The sequence below is a fragment of the Oncorhynchus mykiss genome, chromosome 21 (genome assembly GCF_057628025.1).
Source record: "Oncorhynchus mykiss isolate SJ-2025 chromosome 21, ASM5762802v1, whole genome shotgun sequence".
NCBI lineage: Eukaryota > Metazoa > Chordata > Actinopteri > Salmoniformes > Salmonidae > Oncorhynchus > Oncorhynchus mykiss.
In genome coordinates this window covers 18210001-18230921 of record NC_143042.1, presented here as the reverse complement: position 1 = coordinate 18230921, position 20921 = coordinate 18210001, and the positions used below count along the sequence as shown (strand labels likewise).

The 20921-nt window shown below is 44.9% G+C and overlaps 1 protein-coding gene across 11 annotated transcripts in view; it reads left to right on the top strand.

Moving 5' to 3' along the window:
- LOC110500172 (DENN domain-containing protein 5B) overlaps nucleotides 1-20921 on the top strand; it is a 75685-nt gene that overhangs the window by 44608 nt on the left and 10156 nt on the right. For 4 of the 11 annotated variants that reach the window (XM_090214142.1, XM_090214140.1, XM_021577373.3 and 1 more), the window contains 12 exons: nucleotides 3514-3701; nucleotides 5784-6353; nucleotides 9960-10191; nucleotides 11703-11853; nucleotides 12146-12236; nucleotides 14856-14987; nucleotides 15191-15343; nucleotides 16769-16850; nucleotides 17145-17226; nucleotides 17391-17519; nucleotides 19245-19366; nucleotides 20090-20235. In XM_090214142.1, the coding sequence (XP_090070268.1) occupies nucleotides 3514-3701; nucleotides 5784-6353; nucleotides 9960-10191; nucleotides 11703-11853; nucleotides 12146-12236; nucleotides 14856-14987; nucleotides 15191-15343; nucleotides 16769-16850; nucleotides 17145-17226; nucleotides 17391-17519; nucleotides 19245-19366; nucleotides 20090-20235 (2078 nt within the window). Of the gene's footprint in view, nucleotides 1-3513; nucleotides 3702-5783; nucleotides 6354-9959; nucleotides 10192-11702; nucleotides 11854-12142; nucleotides 12237-12569; nucleotides 12681-14855; nucleotides 14988-15190; nucleotides 15344-16768; nucleotides 16851-17144; nucleotides 17227-17390; nucleotides 17520-19244; nucleotides 19367-20089; nucleotides 20236-20921 lie in introns of all 11 variants that reach the window. The other 7 variants (XM_090214141.1, XM_036957523.2, XM_090214145.1 and 4 more) reach the window with 4 other exon arrangements.

Sequence of the window (20921 nt, the reverse complement as noted above, 5' to 3'; positions counted from 1 at the left end):
ACATATTCTACCATAGAGCTGAGAACTTTTGGGGGGTTTTAAATCAAATTTCCTGCATTTCTATGCATTTAGTGATGGCTAATGCTGTTTTCTTTTGCTCAAACATAATATTAAAATGTATATTGCTAAAATCATTCTTTGGGGATCTTTCAATTCTCCCAGACTTTTATTTTGGTGATTGTTAGTTCTCAAAGATTATATAACGAATACAAAATATACAGGTCCCATTATCTTCTTCTATACATTATATCTGGTTTTAGTCTTTTAGTCTTTTAGTTTAAGTTGACACTGAAAGCGCTTTTCCATCCTGATTATTAGGCGACCAGAAAAAACGCTTAGGCGCCCAAGGATTTCAATAGCAGAGAGACTTAGTCAGTCAGCGCACACAATAAGGTGGTTGCTTGTATGAAAATGGGGGGACTTTACACCATGTCTCCTTCTCCCCTCTCTCTGTGCTGGGAGTGCACCTGGTTTCTGTTGTTTACCATTATTGGCTTGTCTCTTCCCTTCTGAGACTGTGTCTGATAGGGACCAGTCCCAATGACTGACAGTTTCACTATGAGTTGCCTCGTGTCATATGTTCAGCTTTGAAACACAGATGCCGATCTTTTGTCTCTTCCGTTCGCATTTTCCACTTGGCCTCAGCAGCATTGTGATCAACTGTATCTACATTTTTTATTTATTTATTTAACTAGGCAAGTCAGTTAAAAACAAATTCTTATTTTCAATGACGGCCTAGGAACAGTGGGTTGTTCAGGGGCAGAATGACAGATTTGTACCTTGTCAGCTCGGGGATTTGAACTTGCAACCTTTTGGTTACTAGTCCAGCACTCTAACCACTAAGCTACCCTGCTGTCCGACAGATGTTGACAATGCAATGCATTCCCCTATTTATCAAGCAATAATGTACAATATTTTACACGGAAAGCAGTATTGGAAGGTCTTGTGAAAGTTTAACGGCCCTGCAAAATAGAGTTGAACGCTCTCGCATCATCTCTGCCTGAAATCACCCCCCACCATAGTTCAGCTGAGGTCAACATCGGACGAGAGAATAATATTATTCAGTTTTTTCCACTCTTATCCCCTTCCCCCCTTCACCCCCTATGAGCTTTTGCAGGGTGCTTTGATGTTTTTCGTGTTGGGGAAAACTGGAGTCTGACATCTGACGGGTTGAATATTAAATTAGGAAGAGCTGGTGTCAAATCATCACGGCTTATGTATTAATGAAGTCTGTCGAGACGCAGTGTAATCGTATCGAATAAGGGGATAAACTTCACATAACACGATCATAACCGTGGATGAGAGGGGAAGGAAAGCGGGGATAGAGTTGCTGAGACGTGAGGGAAGTACCATGAATCATCCTTTTAATAAGAATCACTCTTTCGGTCTCTGCATCACAGAGCAGGCTGTGTCAAGTTAAAAACCCTCGACACGCAGAGGCTTGTGAGAGTATATTTGGTAATAAACTGGGTTATCCTAATTTTTTGGGGGGGGCTCTTATCTCCCTTGTTGTGGCTCTAATTGCTTGGTTTATTTCAGAGAGAGACTGGTTTCCCACAGGGAATGCCAAAAAGGCATGTTCAAGCAATTGACCCCTTGGTTTTTGGCAGCACTTTGAAGTAGTTACCGGTAAAATGATTGCCAGCGTTTCTTTGGTAGACTAGAAGCCGAAGGGCAAATGCTATACAAATACATGGGTGTTAGTGTGCTGTGTAGTTTCCTTTTGTATGCATTGCTTTAGTAAAGCCATGTAAAAGTTCCAAGTTATCTGCAGCTCTTCTAGGTTTCCCCCTCATACAGAATTGAGTATTGCAGTGTGAGGGGTTTGGCTTGTGTACGTACGGTCAGTGTGTTATTGTACGAGTGTGTGGGTGTGCAGTGCACCACAGCTGAGCTAGCAAGTTTACTCACCAACTCTCACACTCTCTTTTTAGTTCTGTCTTTCTCTCGGTTTCTCCCACTCTTTCTCTTTCTGTCTCTCTTTTTCGCTACCACACTTTCTCTGTGTGTTGCTCTTCATCTCATTTCTCTGTCTCCCTTTTCTTATCTGAGATCCAATCGTATACAATGCGTGACTGTGATTCTCAAACCACACCTTCACAGGGTTTCGGAAGGACTCTCGTTCCATTTTCTGCGTGTCCTGTGGCGCAAGTCTTTCATCGGGGTATTGTTACGCCTACCTATCGTGTGCGTCTTCTAGTTTTCTCATAAATATCCTATAAATTGGAGCCCCTACAGATGCCCCTCCCCCCCCACACACACACCTTTTCACACTGGACCCCCTTCCCTCGCTCCATCACTACGAGTCATCTCCACGGGAGGCAGGGTGGCAGGTGGGGTAAGTTATGCCCCTCTTCAGTCTGAGAAGTATAACGTCCATTACAGTTGCGCCTGCAAGCACCCCTGTCCTGTTCCTAATGACTTGTTTGAAGCCAGGCCTCAAAATTGAGAATTCGAGGCGCCGACAGTGGCTAATGGACACAGGTGCTCCTGCAGTGTGCGCGTGCACACACACACACACACACACACACTGATTAATGGCCAGGTCTGGTGTGCTCTCTCCACGGCATTAGTGTTAGCGTGTTATTAGTATGATTAGTCGCACATGAGACCGAGAGGAGGAGATGCTAAAGTAGAGCTGTTGTCAGCTCTCTGAAAGAGCATCTGGAGCCTTACAGCTGCTCTGTCTAATACACAGTAACCAACCATTGGTCTCGGGGACAGAGAGAAGATGTAGCCAGTCTGTCCATGTGACTGTAGGAGAGCGTCCATCTGTGTGATACGCATGCGATGGTCTGTGTGTATTTATATCTGAGTTGCAGACGGACTTTGAGGAAAGGTAGATGCACGCACACACGCCCACACACACACACACACACAGACTCTCAGACACACGCAATATAAACATGCCAGGTCCCCTAGTTCTCTTGTAGAATGTAAATTGGCTAGGTCTTTGTTTAATGCTTTGTCGACCTTGAAAAGTGTAACGCATTTTGAATGAAAGTACACAGAGCCGCTGTGCCTGAGCAGCGGTGAGAGTGAAAGCGAGTTAGGGATGGAGGAAAGGGTGCAGGGAGAGGGCTTGAGTGGATAAATTGGTGTAGCGTGCTGCTGTTTTATGATGGTCAGTCAGGCTTATGGTCTGATCATTTTATTCGTATCTGATGATGGAACTCTTAAACTCAATAGCAAAGCCAGGCTGAGATCACTGGTCCTAATCTTTAATCAGGAACAGGAGACACTGCAGGCAAACACACACACACGCAGACACACACACACACACACACACAGAGAGAATGGTGATTTAAATTGAATCCATCAAAACAGAATTCCACCCGTATTGCCCCCAGATTCAATTTTGATTGGTTGATTTAAAGTGATTCTCTGCTTCTTCTTCTTTCTAACATCTCCCTTTTTACTACCCCCCCCAATCACTCACTCCACCCCTCCTTTTCAACCACCTCTCCCACTCCCAACTTAACCCCTTCCTTCCCTCACCCTACCTCTCTCCAGACTACCAGCGGTTGATGACAGTTGCGGAGGGCATCACCACCCTGCTCTTCCCGTTCCAGTGGCAGCATGTCTACGTGCCCATCCTACCCGCGTCACTGCTGCACTTCCTGGATGCCCCCGTGCCCTACCTCATGGGCCTGCAGTCCAAGGAGGGCACCGACCGCTCCAAACTAGAGCTGCCACAGGAGGTATGGACTACTGTGTGTGTCAGTGTGTGTGTGTATGCAACTGCGAATGGGTCTGTTTTTTTTATTTATTTGTAAGTGTGTGTCTCCATACAATAGGCAGTTACAGTAAGGGCTCATTGTTGCTGTATGCACACTGTCCAAGGCTATCCAACCCTGACTCTGCACAATGAGCCTCCCATCCACACAGGCAGACAACCTGGCTTCTATTCAGACTGAGCGGGAAGTGGAAAAATGCCGCTTTCAGACTCTTATTGTGGAGGAATGTCTATTAGAAGTTAATTTTAGTTTGTTGGAAAGCACTTAAACCTCTCTGAGATACTTCTATTGGTTTTGTCACTCACAGCCCAATGTGTTTGCATAGACCCCTATTACTCCTGTGTGGAACGAACTCAAACGGATATTTCTCTAGAACGGCTTAGTGGATTTTGGGATCGTGTGTGTCTATACCCTCTGCCTCCTCCTCTGACAGTGAAAGCGATGGAACCCTCAGTGCACAGCATGTGTGTGTGGGGACGAGATAAGACTCCTAATGGTCTGGAACGTCCCAAAGAGATTCCCAGCCTCAGGGCTCTCCCTCCCTCCCACTCCCACCGCTCATTAATCTGGCCCATTCCGTATGCATGGTAATTATCCGAGTCAGTGCGGCATCCGACGACGTTCCCTGGTGCTGCTCCTGCCTCCTCACAATCCAATTTTCTGCCTCCCTGTGTTCCTCCGGATCCTCCCCTAAAGATCACACGGTGCCAAATGTTTTAATTTAGGGAATATCTCTATTTTCTGATTGGTTCTTTGAAGTGAGGAGGATGAAATGGAGGGATGAAAGAGGAGCTGAAAGCAAACGGAAAGAAGGGAAGGATCATAGAGAGAGGATGTGAATGAATGAATGACTTGCCTTTTTTAACCCTGGCTCTGTAGAAATAATTCATCTCATTTCCATTTCAAATGGCAGAACAATAATTTGTGTCCTAATCATATTAGTCATGTTTGCATAGAAAATACCAAACAAGTACATGCACACACTCATGAATGCCAACAGTTTCATGTAATTTTGTCCCTCTTGATCCTCCATCCTTTCTATTGAATGCAAAAGAGGAACCAATGGCTTTTAACCGAAACTAGGCCAAACATTGTGTGCCTGTACAATCACCCAGCGGGTGCGTGCTCCTTTTTCCGCAGCTCCTAAATCAGGCGGATGGCCTGCAGTCTTCTCCGCTACCATAAATAAACCTCCGTTAGGCCAATCCATATCAGGTCAGATCTGTGCACAGACCGCTGATGCAGCCCTCACAGAGCCATGCACATGAGTCAAACCTGGACCCAGAAATACATGGAGAAGAAAATGTTGAGTTTTGAAATTCACATCTGGAGCCTAGCAAATGCTGTTATTAAACTATAGTCAATTGGTAGTAAACCCAGCGTTTCAGATGCCAGACAGTAAATGCTAATGTCATGTATTCAGGTGTACAGTAACTCCTAGTCATCCTCTCACAGGGACAGTAGAGCCTGGAAATATAATGTGTGTGTGTGTGTACACAGTATCATTGTTCCCCTGTCCCAGGGCTGAGTGTCTCAGATGGAGGAGTGCTATAGAGCTGGAGTGGCAGTGTAATACATTAGACTGGGGCTTGGGGAGAGAAGGCTGTAAGCCCCGTTTCTACCACTGTAAGCTGTCATTGTGGTTGGTTTTTGAGTGTGTTGCTTTGTCTGTTAGAGTAAGACACTAGGGATGGTAGGTGTGTCTGAATTTGTATGTGTGATTTTATGTGAATTGTGGTTGTGATTGGTGTGCAAGCGTGTGTATTTGTTTCTGTCTGGCACACTACCCTTGAGCACAGGGTTTATGTCGTAATGCTGGTGGTTTGTCACAGTAACTCAATTATGTCAGATTTGGGTTTATTACTGACATTAATCTCTTTTTCGTGTCAATCACAAACGGACCCAGTTACCCAATACTCAATCTGTGCATGTCCATTCCCCTACCCCAACACACCCCTCTCTGAGTTTCTATTCATTGAGCAATAGCTATGTTATAATTGTTGTATAATCTTTCATCTTATTCCAAACCTCCCTCTCTCCTAACAGGCTAACCTGTGCTTCGTGGACATTGACAACCACTGCATCGAGCTGCCTGAGGACTTCCCCCAGTTCCCTAACAAACCAGAGTTCATCCAGGAGCTCAGTGAAGTCCTCCTCCGCTACGGCATATCCCCAGTGGGGGGCGCTCCTCCAACCTTTGTCCCCACCACCACCACCACCCCTGGGTCCGTCTCTACCCGTCACCCTGGTCTGAAGAGCCAACAGGCCCTGAGGGAGCTAGAGGACGATGGGAGGAATGGGAACCTAGGCGGGGAGCAGTTAGCTGTGTTGGAGCTTCTCCAAGGGAACGCTACTCTGGAAAGACTCCAGGCTCTGGCTAAGAGAACAGGGGTCCGTGTGGAAGCCCTGAGGGGGGTAGGGGGAGAGGGCCAGGGGGGGAGGACGGCAATCGAAGAGGAGGAGCTGAGGAACGCTAAGCTGAATGTACAGCTGAGGGAGGTGTTCGCTAGCAGGTTTACCACAATGTTCGCGGACTATGAGGCCTTCGTCATCCAAAGCGCTCCGGACCTGGAGTCCTGGCTCACCAACCGAGAGCAGATGCACAACTTTGATAAGGTGATGGGTTGACACACAGAGACATGCACACACACACACACACACACACACACGGTTTATCTTGATGTAACCGGCTGTTTATTGAGACCTGTGTTGTGTGATAGTGGAAGTCCACTGGGGCATTACCATGTTTGTGAGATGCTGGATTCAATTATTTCCTGAAACCCGTCTACCTTGAAAATATTCCATTTGATAAATAAGTAAGACGAACAAGGCCGGAGCTGGTAAGACTTGGTATTGGCAATAACAATGTTTGCTTTGATAAAATCACTGGGGAAATACATTCATATCAGCAAGCAGACAGAAAACAGAGTTGGTTGCTGTGTGTTTATGCTACGTGCTGTGCACCCAGAGTTGGTTGCTGTGTGTTTATGCTACGTGCTGTGCACCCAGAGTTGGTTGCTGTGTGTTTATGCTACGTGCTGTGCACCCAGAGTTGGTTGCTGTGTGTTTATGCTACGTGCTGTGCACCCAGAGTTGGTTGCTGTGTGTTTATGCTACGTGCTGTGCACCCAGAGTTGGTTGCTGTGTGTTTATGCTACGTGCTGTGCACCCAGAGTTGGTTGCTGTGTGTTTATGCTACGTGCTGTGCACCCAGAGTTGGTTGCTGTGTGTTTATGCTACGTGCTGTGCACCCAGAGTTGGTTGCTGTGTGTTTATGCTACGTGCTGTGCACCCAGAGTTGGTTGCTGTGTGTTTATGCTACGTGCTGTGCACCCAGAGTTGGTTGCTGTGTGTTTATGCTACGTGCTGTGCACCCAGAGTTGGTTGCTGTGTGTTTATGCTACGTGCTGTGCACCCAGAGTTGGTTGCTGTGTGTTTATGCTACGTGCTGTGCACCCAGAGTTGGTTGCTGTGTGTTTATGCTACGTGCTGTGCACCCAGAGTTGGTTGCTGTGTGTTTATGCTACGTGCTGTGCACCCAGAGTTGGTTGCTGTGTGTTTATGCTACGTGCTGTGCACCCAGAGTTGGTTGCTGTGTGTTTATGCTACGTGCTGTGCACCCAGAGTTGGTTGCTGTGTGTTTATGCTACGTGCTGTGCACCCAGAGTTGGTTGCTGTGTGTTTATGCTACGTGCTGTGCACCCAGAGTTGGTTGCTGTGTGTTTATGCTACGTGCTGTGCACCCAGAGTTGGTTGCTGTGTGTTTATGCTACGTGCTGTGCACCCAGAGTTGGTTGCTGTGTGTTTATGCTACGTGCTGTGCACCCAGAGTTGGTTGCTGTGTGTTTATGCTACGTGCTGTGCACCCAGAGTTGGTTGCTGTGTGTTTATGCTACGTGCTGTGCACCCAGAGTTGGTTGCTGTGTGTTTATGCTACGTGCTGTGCACCCAGAGTTGGTTGCTGTGTGTTTATGCTACGTGCTGTGCACCCAGAGTTGGTTGCTGTGTGTTTATGCTACGTGCTGTGCACCCAGAGTTGGTTGCTGTGTGTTTATGCTACGTGCTGTGCACCCAGAGTTGGTTGATGTGTGTTTATGCTACGTGCTGTGCACCCAGAGTTGGTTGCTGTGTGTTTATGCTACGTGCTGTGCACCCAGAGTTGGTTGATGTGTGTTTATGCTACGTGCTGTGCACCCAGAGTTGGTTGCTGTGTGTTTATGCTACGTGCTGTGCACCCAGAGTTGGTTGATGTGTGTTTATGCTACGTGCTGTGCACCCAGAGTTGGTTGCTGTGTGTTTATGCTACGTGCTGTGCACCCAGAGTTGGGCACTATTTCTGTTATATTGTATTTGAAATATGTATTTCAATTACTTCTGAGTATTTAGTTAATTGTATTAATTGTGCCTCCGGAAAGTATTCAGACCCCTTGACTTTTTCCATTTTGTTACGTTACGGCCTTATTCTGAAATGGATTCAATAAATACACATCGTCAGCAATCTACACACAATACCCCATAATTATAATGCGAAAAAAGGTTTTTAGAAATTTTAGCAAATGCATTAAACATGAAAAACAGATACCTTATTTACATAAGTATTCAGACCTTTGCTTAGAGACTCAATGTATCATCCTTGAGATGTTTCTACAACTTGATTGGAGTTCACATGTGGTACATTAAATTGATTGGAAATGATTTTGAAAGGCACCCACCTGTCTATATAAGGTCTGACCGTTGACAGTGCATGTCAGAGCAAAAACCAAGCCATGAGGTCGAAGAAATGTCCGTAGAGCTCCAAGACAGGATCGTGTCGAAGCACAGATCTGGGGAAGGGTACTACAACAATTCTGTAGCATTGAAAGTCCCCAAAAACAAAGTGGCCTCATCATTCTTAAATGGAAGAAGTTTGGAACCACCAAGACTCTTCCAAAAGCTGGCCGTCCAGCCAAACTGAGCAATCGGGGGAGAAGGGCCTTGGTCAGGGAGGTGACCAAGAACCCGATGGTCACTCTGACAGAGCTCTAGAGTTCCTCTGTGGAGATGGGAGAACATTCCAGAAGGACAACCATCTTTGCAGCACTCCACCAAGCAGGCCTTTATGGTAGAGTGGCCAGACGGAAGCCACTCCTCAGTAAAAGGCACGTCATCCCGCTTCGAGTTTTTGAACTCTTTGGCCTGAATGATTTTTTTTTTCAGTGGCAGGGACTGGGAGACTAGTCAGGATTGAGGCAAAGATGAACACAGCAAAGTACAGAGAGATCCTTGATGAAAACCTGTTCTAGTGCCCTCAGGACCTCAGACTGGGGCGAAGGTTCACCTTCCAACAGGACAATGACCCTAAGCACACAGCCAAGACAACGCAGCAGAGGCTTCAGGACAAGTCTCTGAATGTCCTTGAGTGGCCCAGCCAGCCGGACTTGAACACGATCTAACATCTCTGGAGAGACCTGAAAATAGCTGTGCAGCGATGCTCCCCATCCAACCTGACAGAGCTTGAAAGGATCTGCAGAGAAGAATGGGAGAAACGCCCCAAATACAGGTGTGCCAAGGTTGTAACATCATACCCAAGAAGACTCGAGGCTGTAATCGCTGCCAAAGGTGCTTCAACAAAATACTGAGTAAAGTGTCTGAATATTTATGTAAATGTCATATTTCAGTTAAAATATATATATTAGCAAAAATGTCTAAAAACCTGTTTTTACTTTGTCATTATATGGTATTGTGTGTAGACTGATGGGGGAAAAATGATTTAATCAATTTGAGAATAAGGCTGTAACCTAACAGTCTGAATACTTTCTGAAGGCACTGTATTTTGTAACAAGATACTTGTAATTTGTATTTTCAAAGTACAAAATACTTTTCTATACCTTTTATTTATAGCTGTTCACGATTTTGTGGCCACCTTTGATGTCACTATGGTGTGATAAGCTCGTGTTCTAAATTAACTAAATATAAATGTTTATGAAAAAATGAACTATTAAAAAGCATGCTGAGTAGTATTTTAAGGATCTCCACCCCGAAGCAAGGCCAATAAATATACCCAGTGTGCTTTGCAGGTATTTTGTACATTTATTTTGTAGTTTCTGTCCATCTCTGTGTGCACTTATATCATTTTGTAATTACATTTGTTGCTTTCCCTACCTACTAGTATTTATCTTTCCCTGCAAGTGCATGCGTGTTAATGTATCTGTGTCTGTACTAACAGATCTCCCCTCTCTCCAGGCCTCCTTCCTGTCTGACCAGCCGGAGCCCTACCTGCCCTTCCTGTCCCACTTCATCGAGACCCAGATGTTCGCCACCTTCATCGACAACAAGATCATGTCCCAATGGGAGGAGAAGGAGCCGCTGCTCCGCGTGTTTGACGGACGCATCGATAAAGCTCGTCTATACAATGTTAGAGCCCCAAGTCTGCGATCCTCCAACTACCAGAGGTGCACCGTCCTCAAGGAGTCAGGTGAGTCTGAAGAGAGCAGGGAGTGGGGAGGTTGGAAGGGTGTGTGTGTGTGTGGGCGTGAGAGAGATCGACAGAGAGGGATAGGTGGAATTGAAGGACAAATCTAGAGTTGTTTAAAATGAGTCTTTGGTAGGTAACAGAGAAATAAGGAGAGGGACTAATTGAAAGTTTGGACTTGAATTAGAATGTCCTCTCCTGCACCGTCTGTCTGATCAGCATGCTGTGGATGACTGCTGTCTCGATCAGTCTGTCTGCCTGGCTGGCATACCAATGATGCTTTAAGAGGTCACACAGGACTCCTTTTAAATCCATCTCTTTCCACATCCATCCTATTACTTTCCAACTCATCATCCTCTTCTCCTTCTTGACCTCTTTCATGTGTTCATTGGAAACAGCAGACTTCTCTCCACTCAGCAGGTGCTCCCCTTGGCTTATTCTGCCTTTTTGTATTTGTCTCAAAGAAAGCCTCACCCCACAAAGCTCATTCTTCTACGCTCTATTTCTTTCTTTCATTCTCTCGCGCGCGCGCGCACACACACACACATATACACACACACACACACACACACACAAGTGCTTCCCCCAAAACACTCCCGCCGCCCCTACCCCACTGAGTCTGGCTTCCTCACTTCCTTTTGCCTACGCAGCAGAGACTTAACGAGGGCAAGCCAAATGGGTACTAATTAAGATTTAAAAAAATACCTGACCAGACACTCTCACAGACAATGAATAGGGTGTGTGTGTGTGCATGCGTGCGTGCTCACGTCCGTGGTACAGGTATAGGTGGAGTCAATTGGCAGGGTCTGACCTGGCAGATTTTAATGGAACAAGGTCTGTAAAAGCCTAATTGTTCGGGGGGAGCTCTTTCAGAGGTGGTGGCGCGTGCAGTTCCCCAATTATACACACAAAAGAAACTCTTCTATTCTACTTAATTTCCCTCAGTCACTCCGGTGCTCCTCTCTCTCCTGTCTGACAAACAATGAGGACTGAGATTGGAAGATACATTCGGAGGGTTTTGTACAGAATTACCTCGCCAACAGATGCGCTGTTTATCACCGTGAGCAGAGGTTAATTGACGGATGCCTTGTTGGTTTGGGTTGAGTCGCACTGCGTCTGTTTTCTCTACCTTGTGTCCATTAAAGGAAATGGTTAGAGAAGGAGGTAGGTTTGGAGAGCAAACAGAAAGACAGAAAGAGAGACCGAGAAAGAAAGAGCAAGCAGTGAGATGAAGAGAGCGGGGTGTTTATAGATAATGAGGGAGAGGGTAGGATGAAAGGGCCGCAGTACAGCATGTCCTGTAGTGAATTGAACAAACACTATGCTTTGATGATCTGCCAAGCTTTGTTTTGATGAGCACAAGAGTGGGAGCTTGTGTGGGTGTCTCTTTTCATTCAAAGTCAACTCAAAAGGTTTAGTTCTAGCATTGTACTAAATGTATTCTCAAGTAGTGGTTATACCAAAAGAAGGCCTTACCCTAAATCCCCCTCCCTTGATTTGATCTCCCTCTCCAGCCCAGGCCATCGAACAGCGGCTGATGAAGATCGACCACACAGCCATCCACCCCCACCTGTTGGATATGAAGATTGGACAGGGCAAATATGAACAGGGCTTCTTCCCCAAGCTGCAGTCTGACGTGCTCTCAGTCGGACCCACCAATAACAAGTGAGTATATGATGCCATTACCGAAGAGCCAACCAATGACGGCCATTGTTTCTTGGAAAAAATGGTAATGGTAACGGTTTGAACATAGAATGGCTATATGGGCGTAATGTATACGTCACAGTTGTTATGGTGATGTAGTCCAAGTTAACAAGTGTTTATTACCAATTTTCCATCTGTATTATGTCGTTTTTTTTGTTGATTTAAAAAAATATATTTTTAAATATTTTATTATGTAGTTGAGTAGAGTCTATATAAATGTTTATGCGGTTAACAGTGTTATGTCTGTCAGCAGGTGGTCCAGTCGTACTGCTACGGCTCAGCGTAGGAAAGACCGTCACAGACAACAAACAGAACACCTGACTCTAGATAACGACCTCAAAGAGGTACGGACCCGGCACGCCGTCCTCCCTCTTCATCCTCTCCTCTTCCTCTGGTTCCATAGCATGCCTTTATGTTCCTTTTTTTATTTGATTTCTTTTGAGTTTCTTCTTTTCGTCTTAGCTTGGTTCCGTTTTCAAAGCCTGTCCATCCTTGTCTTAACTGATGTCATGTTTGTTTCTTTGGCTTGTTTTCTCTTTAACTTCTCTTTGTTTTTTAGTTTCTATTATTTGAATGTCCTGTGCATTCATGTGCATGGTGCTTCTTTTACGTTCTTTTCTCGTTCCTGTCTTTTCTGTGGGTCCTGTGCGTTGGGGTTGGGCCGTACCACCTCTTAGCAGGTAGAGGGGTGTCTAGTCCTGCAGAACTCCATGGCGTTTTGGGAGTGGGACAAGGCGTCTCCCCCGCCCCTCAAACCACCAAAAAAGTCTGCCTCTGAGTGCTGCCTGGTATGTGGGGGAGTGACGGACCCTCCCACTAACCCCCCAAAACTACCTCTACCCCCAAAATCTACCCCTACCCCCAAGATGACCCCCACTCCACTTCTCCACTCCAGTCCTGCTTCACACATACACACAATCCCTGCTTACTCACACACAGTGGCTCTGTTTGATAGATCCCCCGTGCACCTGTCACATTGGTTAAAGTCGACAGCACTGAAAGAGTAAGTCATGGCTCTGCAGAGGATCTTGTTTTCCCTCATCTCTCTCCTCTTCCTACCCTTTTATAGTTCTGTATCTCTGTGGGAAGGAGATAGATGAGAAGGGAATTACTGAATCGTAACGATACAAAATCAGATAAGATGGCAGAATAATTCCAGATTCAGGCCAATTTAAGTCAACTAGAGTGAACTCACCAGAGTGTGTCACTGAAATGGGCTCAGCGCCTCAACTCTCTGTGGAGAAGTAAACAGAAAATGTTATTTTTACTTTGCCTTGTTTTCTCTATGAGCACATAACCCCCCGCCACATCCCAACGTTTGCTAAAAGGTATTCAAGACTGTACAAAAACCACAATGTCTGCCCTCAATTCTACCCTTACACAACCTCTTACAGTTGGACCCAACTGAGAAATGTCCCTCCATCCACCTGTAATGGTTAATATTAGTCGTGGCCAAAAGTTTTGAGAATGACACAAATATACATTTTCACAAAGTCTGCTGCCTCAGTTTGTATGATGGCAATTTGCATATACTCCAGAATGTTATAAAGAGTGATCAGATGAATTGCAAAGTCCCTCTTTGCCATGCAAATGAACTGAATCCCCCCAAAAACATTCACTGCATTTCAGCCCTGCCACAAAAGGACCAGCTGACATCATGTCAGTGATTCCCCCTTTAACACAGGTGTGAGTGTTGACGAGGACAAGGCTGGAGATCACTCTGTCATGCTGATTGAGTTCGAATAACAGACTGGAAGCTTCAAAAGAAGGGTGATGCTTGGAATCATTGTTCTTCCTCTGTCATCCATAGTTACCTGGAAGGAAACACGTGCCGTCATCATTGCTTTGCACAGAAAATGCAAGGATATTGCTGCCAGTAAGATTGCACCTAAATCAACCATTTATCAGATCATCAAGAACTTCAAGGAGAGCGGTTCCATTGTTGTGAAGAAGGCTTCACGGCGCACAAGAAAGTCCAGCAAGCACCAGGACCGTCTCCTAAAGTTCGGGGATCGGGCCACCACCAGTACAGACTTTTGGAGTATGGCCTGGTGTCAAGAAGGGCAGCAAAGAAGCCACTTCACTCTAGGAAAAACATCAGGGACAGACTCATATTCTACAAAAGGTATAGGTATTGGACTGCTGAGGACTGGGGTAAAGTCATTTTCTCTGATGAATCCCTCTCCGATTGTTTGGGGCATCCGGAAGATGGCTTGTCTGGAAAAAAACAAGGTGAGCGCTACCATCAGTCCTGTGTCATGCCAACAGTAAAGCATCCTGAGACCATTCATGTGTGGGGTTGCTTCTCAGCCAAGGGAGTGGGCTCACTCACAATTTGCCTAAGAACACAGCCATAAATGACATCCTCCGAGAGCAACTTCTCCCAACCATCCAGGAACAGTTTGGTGATGAATAATGCCTTTTCCAGCATGATGGAGCACCTTGCCATAACGCAAAAGTGATAACTAAGTGGCTTGGGGAACAAAACATAAATATTTTGGGTCCATGGCCAGGAAACTCCTCAGACCTTAATCCCATTGGGAACTTGTGGTCAATCCTCAAGAGGCGGGTGGACAAACAAAAACCCACAAATTCTGACAAACTCCAAGCATTGATTAGCCAAGAATGGGCTGCCATCAGTCAGGATGTGGCCCAGAAGTGAATTGACAGCATGCCAGGGCGGATTGCAGAGGTCTTGAAAAAGAAGGGTCAGCACTGAAAATATTGACTCTTTGCATCAACTTCATGCAATTGTCAATAAAACCTTTGACACTTATGAAATTATTGTAATTATACTTCAGTAATCTATCTGACAAAAATCTGACATCTGACAAAAATATCTAAAGACACTGAGGCAGCGAACTTTGTGGAAATTAATATTTGTGTCATTCTCAAAACTTTTGGCCACGACTGTAGAGTTTTACAGACAGAGCTGACTGTTGCTCCTTCTCTGTTTCCATCAGAAGTACATGCAGGAGGCTCGGAGCCTGGGGAAGAACCTCCGTCAGCCCAAGCTGTCTGACCTCTCACCTGCCGTCATCGCTCAGACCAACTGGAAGTTTGTAGAGGGACTACTCAAGGAGTGTCGCATGAAGGTGAGTCTGTACATGTGAAATATATTGTGGTATTGGTCAAGTTGTGGTTGCAGTTGCTATGTGTCTCCAATGTATATTGGTCCAATTTTGTGTTGCTTGGTGTAGTTATGAGGGGATTGGTTCCTGTCTACAAACCGGTTGTTTGTATCCTATGTGTAGGGGTCATGTTGTGTTAGTCAAGTTTCTGTGTCTCCTGTCTCCAGACTAAGCGTATGTTGGTGGAGAAGATGGGCAGGGAGGCAGTGGAGCTGGGTCATGGGGAGGCCAACATCACAGGTCTGGAGGAGAACACTCTCATCGCCTCCCTCTGTGACCTGCTGGAGAGGATCTGGAGCCACGGCCTACAAGTCAAACAGGTCTGTAGAGACACACAAACACACACACGTGCATACACATGCACTGAACAGAAACACACACATACATGCACACACACTCTCTCTAATCAGGTTTTATCGTAATGATGACATTGCGTTTACAATGTAAACCCTCCTCATGCTCAGTGCTCTACTTGGAAGAACCTGCTATTGGCTATAGGTCAGAGGTCAGTCTACCAACACTTTGGTTAATCCGGTCTTATAGTAATAACCATATGACCCTATTTCATTAGGCTTATTGACTGGTAATCCTCTATCTATAGTCTAGTATTATTAGTGAATGTATTAGCTATTGGAAGTGCATTGTTTCCTGTATTAGAGAGTGTATTGGCTATTAACTTCTTATGCATCATTGGGACGCTATCGGCCCACCTGGCCAACATCCGGTGAAATTGTCGAGCGCGAAATTCAAATTATAGAAATTGTAATATTAAACATTCATGAAAATACAATTGTCATACATCATTTAAAAGCTTCTTGTTAATCGAGCCACGTTGTCAGATTTCAAAAAGGCTTTACGGCAAAAGCACTATCTGAGGACAGCGCCCCGCACACAAAAGCATTACATATATTTTCCAACCAAGCAGAGGCGTCACGAAAGTCAGAAATAGCGATAAAATAAATCACTTACCTTTGAAGATCTTCATCTGGTTGCAATCACAAGGGTCCCAGCTACATAACAAATGGTCATTTTGTTCGATGAAGTCCTTCTTTATATCCCAGAAAAGTCTGTTTCATTGGCACGCTAGACTCAGTAATCCACTGGTTTCCCTCGTTAAAAATGCATACAAATGAATCCTGTAAATTACCAATAAACTTATTCCAAACATATCAAACAACGATCATAATCAATCCCCAGGTACCCTAATATGTAAATAAACAACCAAATGTAAGACTGAGAATACCAGAGACCATTACCGAAGATAAATAATGAAGTATGCGCACTTACCGGAATATGAAACAAACACTACAGACAAAATGGGCCACTTACTAAAACTATAAATTCTAACTCATTTTTCAAAAAACAAGCCTGAAACTCTTTCTAAAGACTGTTGACATCTAGTGGAAGCCCTAGGAATTGCAATCTGGGAAGACTTCCTTTTATATTCCCATTGACAGTCATAGTAATCAAGGGTGAGCTGGGGAAAAAAAATTCTGGATTGATTGTCCCCTGGTTTTTGCCTGCCATATCAGTTCTGTTATACTGACAGACATTATTGTTTTGGAAACGTTAGAGTATTTTCTATCTAATACTACCAATTATATGAATATCCTAGCTTCTGGGCCTGAGTAACACGCAGTTTACTTTGGGCACCTCATTCATCCAAACTTCCGAATACTGCCCCCTAGCCCAAAGAAGTTAAGTGTGTGGGTTGACCTCTAACCTCTGGACTGTGACCCCTGTAGGGGAAGTCAGCTCTTTGGTCCCACCTTCTGCACTACCAGGCAAGAGAGGAGAAACTGGAGCAGCAGCAGGCAGAGTCACCAGGTAAGAACACCCACATACACATATATAAACACACATACACACACACACACACACACACACACACACACACCTTAATATACAACATTGACATAAAACACATGTCACTCCTACCCTCAATCCATTCAGTCACACACTATCCATACCCAATAATCCACTGAAATACTCAATTTTCAAATGAATCTACAGACCTTTCATACTCCAGTGGCATTTGATATATTTATTTTAAATTGGAGCGCTGCCAAAGCTGAGATGTGTGTGTGTGTGTGTGTGTGTGCTTCTTTCTCCCTCCCACAGTGTCAAATGGTCCAGAGAGACGAAAGTCTGAGTCGTCAATAGGGATGCCATCACTGCGAGCGTCCGTCATACAGGATATGAGGTATGAATTACCTACCACTGTACCTGTACATTACGATGTGTCATAGGTAGATGGTAATATCTCACAAATTAATCCATGTGAGTCAACAATTTGTTTTGTTATTTGCTGTTATATTTCTAACCTCCTCACCTTCTCTATCACATCTCCACGCCTCCCTTTCTCAGGCACATCCAGAGTATGGGGGAGATAAAGACTGATGTGGGCAGAGCGAGGGCCTGGATCCGTCTTTCTCTGGAAAAGAAGCTACTCTCCCAACACCTCAAACAGCTGCTGACCCGCCAAGCCTTAACCAAGTACGCACGCGCACACACATACAGTTGAAGTCGGAAGTTTACATACACTTAGATTGTAGTAATTAAAAATAGTTTTTCAACCACTTCACAAATTTCTTGTTAACAAACTATAGTTTTGGCCAGTCGGTAAGGACCCCTACTTTGTGCATGACACAAGTCATTTTTCCAACATTTGTTTACAGACAGGTCATTTCACTTATAATTCACTGTATCACAATTCCAGTGGGTCAGAAGTTTACATACACTAAGTTGACTGTGCATTTAAACAGCTTGGAAAATTCCAGAAAATTATGTCATGGCTTTAGAAGCTTCCGATAGGCTAACTGACATCATCTGAGTCAATTGGAGGTGTACCTGTGGATGTATTTCAAGGCCTACCTTCAAACCCAGTGCCTCTTTGCTTGACATCATGGGAAAATCAAAAGAAATCAGCCAAAACCTCAGAAAATAAATTGTCGACCTCCACAAGTCTGGTTCATCCTTGGGAGCAATTTCCAAATGCCTGAAGGTACCACGTTCATCTGTACAAACAATAGTACGCAACTATAAACACCATGGGACCACACAGCCGTCATACTGCTCAGGAGGGAGACGTGTTCTGTCTCCTAGAGATGAACGTACTTTGGTGCGAAAAGTGCAAATCATACCATGTGAAGATGCTGGAGGAAACAGGTACAAAAGTATCTATATCCACAGTAAAACGAGTCCTAAATCGACATAACCTGAAAGGCCGCTCAGCAAGGAAGAAGCCACTGCTCCAAAACCGCCTTTAAAAAGCCAGACTACGGTTTGCAACTGCACATGGGGACAAAGATTGTACTTTATGCAGAAATGTCCTCTAGTCTGATGAAACAAAAATAGAACTGTTTGGCCATAATGACCATCGTTATGTTTGGAGGAAAAGGGGTGGCTTGCAAGCTGAAGAACACCATCCCAACCGTGAAGCACGGGGGTTGTAGCATCATGTTGTGGGGGTGCTTTGCTGCAGGAGGGACTGGTGCACTTCACAAAATAGATGGCATCATGTGGAAGAAGAATTATGTGGATATATTGAAGCCACATCTCAAGACATCAGTCAGGAAGTTAAAGCTTGGTCACAAATGGGTCTTCCAAATGGGCAATGACCCCAAACATACTTCCAAAGTTGTGGCAAAATGGCTTAAAGACAACAAAGTCAAGGTATTGGAGTGGCCATCACAAAGCCCTGACCTCAACCCCATAGAACATTTGTGGGCAGAACTGAAAAAGCGTGTGCGAGCAAGGAGGCCTACACACCTGACTCTGTTACACCAGCTCTGTCAGGAGGAATGGGCCGGAATTCACCCAACTTATTGTGGGAAGTTTGTGGAAGGCTACCCGGAACATTTGACCCAAGTTAAACAATTTTAAAAGCAATGCTACCAAATACTAATTGAGTGTATGTAAACTTCTGACCCACTGGGAATGTAAATAAAAGCTGAAATTAAATTATTCTCTCTACTATTATTCTGACATTTCACATTCTTAAAATAAAGTAGTGATACTAACTGACCTAAGACAGGGAATTTTTATTCGGATTAAATGTCAGGAATTGTAAAAAAAACTGAGTTCATGTATTTGGCTAATGTGTATGTAAACTTTCGACTTCAACTGTACACACACACACACACACACACAATATTATTCACATTGACAGTGTCGAAGCCATGGTTAATGTGTATTAAGTGTGTGTTGTGGTGTTTCCAGGAAGTTGTATAAGCGCTACGCCTTCCTGCGCTGTGAGGAGGAGAAGGAGCAGTTCCTGTTTCACCTGCTCTCCCTCAACACTGTCGACTACTTTTGTTTCACCAGTGTCTTCACCACCATCAGTGAGTAGGACTTCAACATAACCACAATCCAACCACATATGACCATAATATAACCACTAATTTACCACAACCTGTACAGAACAGTCACATCATAAGACGGTTGACTAATTCTATTTCACCGGTGCCATTACCTCGATCAGTCTGCACACTAGCTAAAACAACTTAACTAGAAGTCAACCACTTTAACTTACCACAAGTCACCCACAGCAAATCTTTCCACTCTGCCACTGCGGAGAGGATGGATGGTAGGCTTTGGAGAGTCTTAACTGGTGTGCTTGCCTTGGCCTATCACTGTTTTCCATGGAGGTTAATGTAGATGGATAGGAATATAACTTGGATCAATGGCAGAGACGGTGTTAACCTGAATAAAGCATGAGGCTATGAGCTTGTAATCAAAGATTGAAAGCAGGGTTACATTATTCACATAGCAGTTTGCACTGAACCAGCACCAGAGTAGTTTCTCTCTTTTACACACACACACACACACATCACCAGTAGCCCTGGGTTAGCTTTCTCTGGAACCCTTGCCTGCCGTTAGGCAAAACTGGGATCATTTTTTTATAGTAAAATTCATAAATGTGTTATTACTCTAAAGCAGTGCAATCCACTGAAATCTCCCTGATTTAGTTTGCCCTTGTTATATTTAACTATACAACTATGAATACATTTATTATTTTTGTGTTGCACTGAGAGGGACTGTACTACTTTTTTTTGTCCCTGTAGTGATCCCGTACCGCGCCGTCATCATCCCCATCAAGAAGCTGAGCAACGCCATGACGACCTCCAACCCGTGGGTGTGTGTGTCGGGTGAGCTGGGTGACTCGGGCGTCAGGCAGATCACCAAGAACATCCTGGAGATGACCTTCGATGTGAGTCTGAACTATGATCCAACAGCCAGGGCCCCTACTCCTCCTCTCATGTCTCTGTGACGTTCTGCAGCAAGGTCATATCAGCATCGATTGATGGTTTTGCTGAGACCATCACTGAGTCATTGTTCGCTGCCCACTGGGGTGAAGTGGGTGGCTGTTCCCTTTTTGTGGCATGAACTCACGCATGGTCTCATAAGGCAGAAGACTCTGTCTAACTCGCTCTCTACCATTCCATACTTACTACTAATCCCCTATCTCCTCATTCACTCCTTCATTTATCCATTCATTCGTCTTTGTGTGACTATTTGCTCTGATACCTTCCACTCAGAGCCGGGGTTGATGAGTTAGAAGTTGGGTTCATGTAGCTGATTCCACTTGATATTCCACTAGATATTGGAAGTATGCTTGAATAGTAGTTAACACTGTGAGATGCTGCCAGGCACAATGAGCGAAAGGACCCAGACTTCCCGTTTGTCCTCTTTCCTACCTGCTTCCTCTCAGGAAGTGCATGATTCTACCTACTGAGCCTTTTCATAGTGTCTACTGTTCTGAGTGGTGCCGTGTTCACCGGTGGTGGGTGGTAGCTCTTTGTGGCTTTGTGAGCGGTTTGGGGGATGGCTAACTGTTCAGTATAGCTCTGTGGACCATCTCTCTAGAGAAGCGTTGCTACTATGGTGGTGGTTTGG